The following is a 3,061-nucleotide window of genomic DNA, read 5'->3' on the forward strand; positions in this document are numbered from 1 at the left end:
AAGGACTGATGCTGAAGCTGAAACTCCAATACTTTGGCCACCTCATGCGAAGAGTTGACTCATTGGGGGCAGGAGGAGAAGGGAACAACAGAGGATGAGATGGCTGGATGCATCACCGACTCGATGCATATGAGTCTGGGTGAACTCCAGGAGTTGGTGATGGACAGGGAGACCTGGCGTGCTGTGATTCATGGGGTCTCAAAGAGTTGGACATGACTGAGTGACTGAACCGAACTGAATATTTGAATATTTAGAACAAAAACTTACTACTTTCTTTTTCATTTTATTTATTTATGTCTGTGCTGGGTCCCGTTGCTGCATGGGCTTTCCTCTAGTTGTGGCTAGCAGGGCTATGGTGTGAGGGCTTCTCATTGTGGTGCCTTCTCTTGTTGCAGAGCATGGGCTCTAAGGTGCATGGGCTTCAGCAGTTGCAATTTCCAGGCTCTAAAGAACAGGCTCAGTAGTCATGGCACATGGGCTTATTTGCTCCCTGGAAGGTGGGATCTTCCCAGACCAGGGGTTAAACCTGGGTCTCCTGCACTGGCAGGTGGATTCTTAACCACTACACCACCAGCAAAGCCCAAGATCTTCACAGTTTCTTAATCAGAAAAATCAATATATCAAGAGAATAAATCTTAGTAACATTTCTGATAATGTGACTATTTGGAGGAACATTCATAGCTTAGTTGGTAAAGAATCTGCATGCAATGCAGGAGACCCTGGTTCAATTCCTGGGTTGGGAAGATCTGCTGGAGAAGGGATGGGCTACCCACTCCAGTATTTTGGGGCTTCCCTTGTGGCTCAGCTGGTAAAGAATCTGCTTGCAATGCGGGAGACCTCAGTTCAATCCCTGGGTCAGGAAGATCCCCTGGAGAAGGGAACAGCTACCCACTCCAGCATTCTGGCCTGGAGAATTCCATGGACTATACAGTCCATGGGGTCACAAAGAGTCAGACACGAGACTGAGTGACTTTCACTTTCACTTTCCTGAACCAAAAACCTAGAATCTGAGCATCTAGAACATGTGACCCAAATGGAATTGCTTAAATAAATCTTTAAGAACAAACTACTCTGAGACTTAGGAAGTCTCAACTGAACTTTGTGGCTACTGAGGAGCACTGATGAAATCCAATGCTCACTTTTGTCCCACCACCACCACCACCACCTCTGGACAAGTGAGCAGGAGAGGATCCTGATGAGAGAAGCTCATTCATAGCGACCCCTTGTATGGAAGCATCTTGATCCATGAGGGAACCCAACAGCCTCTTCCCTTTCAAAATAAGAAAAAATGCAGGCAGAAGGGGAATTTACAAATTTGATCAAGAAAGAACTTAAGAGATATCTTCCCACAGAGAATTGAGAAGAGCTCAGACAAATCATAAGTTCCTAAGAACACAAGGGAAAAGTTTAGTTTCTCCTGTAGGGAGTGGCTTGGACTTTGTTTACCTTTCTCCTTCTTGGATTTTATCCCCTGATCTCTGTAGTTTCTTGAAGTAGATATTCTTTAAAATCCTAATAATGGCAATGGGCTTCTTTTTGTTATAGGCTGGAGATTAAGGAAGTAGGCATCTTGGTCAAATTGCACTTCACATCTTCTCCCACGACTCCTCCAAACCCTGACCAGAGGTCAAGGACATGAAGAACTATAGCAGCGGCATCTCAGGCTTTATCCTCCTGGGCATCTCTTCCAACCCCCATCTGCAGAAACCCCTCTTTACTGTATTCCTTGTCATGTACCTGGTCACCTTGGTGGGTAATGGACTCATCATCCTGGCCATCCACTCTGACTCCCGGCTCCACACCCCTATGTACTTTTTCCTCAGCAACCTGTCCTTCATGGATATCTGCTTCACAACAGTCATTGTGCCCAACATGCTGGTGAACTTACTCTCAGAGACAAAATCCATCTCCTATGTGGGCTGCCTGGTCCAGATGTACTTCTTCATGGCCTTGGGAAACACTGACAGCTACCTGCTGGCCTCGATGGCCATAGACCGGCTGATAGCCATCTGCAACCCCTTCCATTATGATGTGGTCATGAGCCCACGGCGTTGCCTCCTCCTGTTGCTGGGTTCATGCACCATTTCTCACCTGCACTCTATGATGTATGTGCTACTCACGTCCCGCCTGTCTTTCTGTGCCTCCCATGTCATCAAGCACTTCTTCTGTGATACCCAGCCTGTGCTCAAGCTCTCCTGCTCTGACACGACTACCAACCAGATGGTGGTTATGACCGAGACCCTGGCTGTCATCGCCACCCCTTTCCTGTGCATTCTCTTCTCCTACCTGAGAATCATCGTCACGGTGCTCAAAATCCCCTCTGCGGCTGGGAAGTGGAAGGCCTTCTCCACCTGTGGCTCCCACCTCACTGTGGTGGTCTTCTTCTATGGAAGTATCATCTATGTGTATTTTAGGCCACTGTCCATGTACTCAGTGGTGAAGGACCGGGTAGCCACAGTTATGTACACAATAGTGACACCCATGTTGAACCCTTTCATCTACAGCCTGAGGAACAAAGATATGAAGAGGGGCCTGAGGAAATTAAGGGGCAGAATTTAGTCATAGAAAGAATAACAAGAGGGAATGTCATAACTGGGAGATGACCTAAGAGATGATCAGGTACTTAGATGGTACTAAGAGATGAGTACCATTTTTCACATGGTACTCAAAGAGGTGATGAGAGCTGGTCTTGAATCACAGTAAGAGCATTGACATGGAAGCCAGATCACTTGGTCTCTATCAATCACTTTGCACAAACATATGTTCAATCCCAGGCCAAATACTGCTAGGAATCTAGATGTAGGAAAACATTTCCTGCCATTCATATATTGGATAAAACTATCCCCAAATAATTCTTCTATATGCTTCACACTGGCTAGTGTTCCAGAAACTATAAAATTTTGCTATTTTTAAATAAGAAATAACATAGATTTGATAGAAAATTAGCAAAGACTTCTTGGAGGGATGACGTAAGATTGTTCTTCAGGAGTGTTTCAATTTTGAGAATTGAAGATTCAATAAAAGAGGAATTAGGCAGAATATTTCAAATATTGAAAACCAG

General features: G+C 45.3%; 1 protein-coding gene across 1 annotated transcript; it reads left to right on the plus strand.

The window, feature by feature from the left end:
* The first annotated feature begins 1,537 nt into the window (after window positions 1–1,537).
* On the plus strand, window positions 1,538–2,559 carry LOC129622597 (olfactory receptor 1L4-like). Its single transcript, XM_055539196.1, has one exon. The coding sequence runs from the start codon at window positions 1,636–1,638 to the stop codon at window positions 2,557–2,559; it is 924 nt and encodes a 307-aa protein (XP_055395171.1). The 5' UTR covers window positions 1,538–1,635.
* Window positions 2,560–3,061: the final 502 nt, after the last annotated feature.

Source organism: Bubalus kerabau, chromosome 11, assembly GCF_029407905.1.
Source record: "Bubalus kerabau isolate K-KA32 ecotype Philippines breed swamp buffalo chromosome 11, PCC_UOA_SB_1v2, whole genome shotgun sequence".
NCBI classification, from domain to species: domain Eukaryota; kingdom Metazoa; phylum Chordata; class Mammalia; order Artiodactyla; family Bovidae; genus Bubalus; species Bubalus kerabau.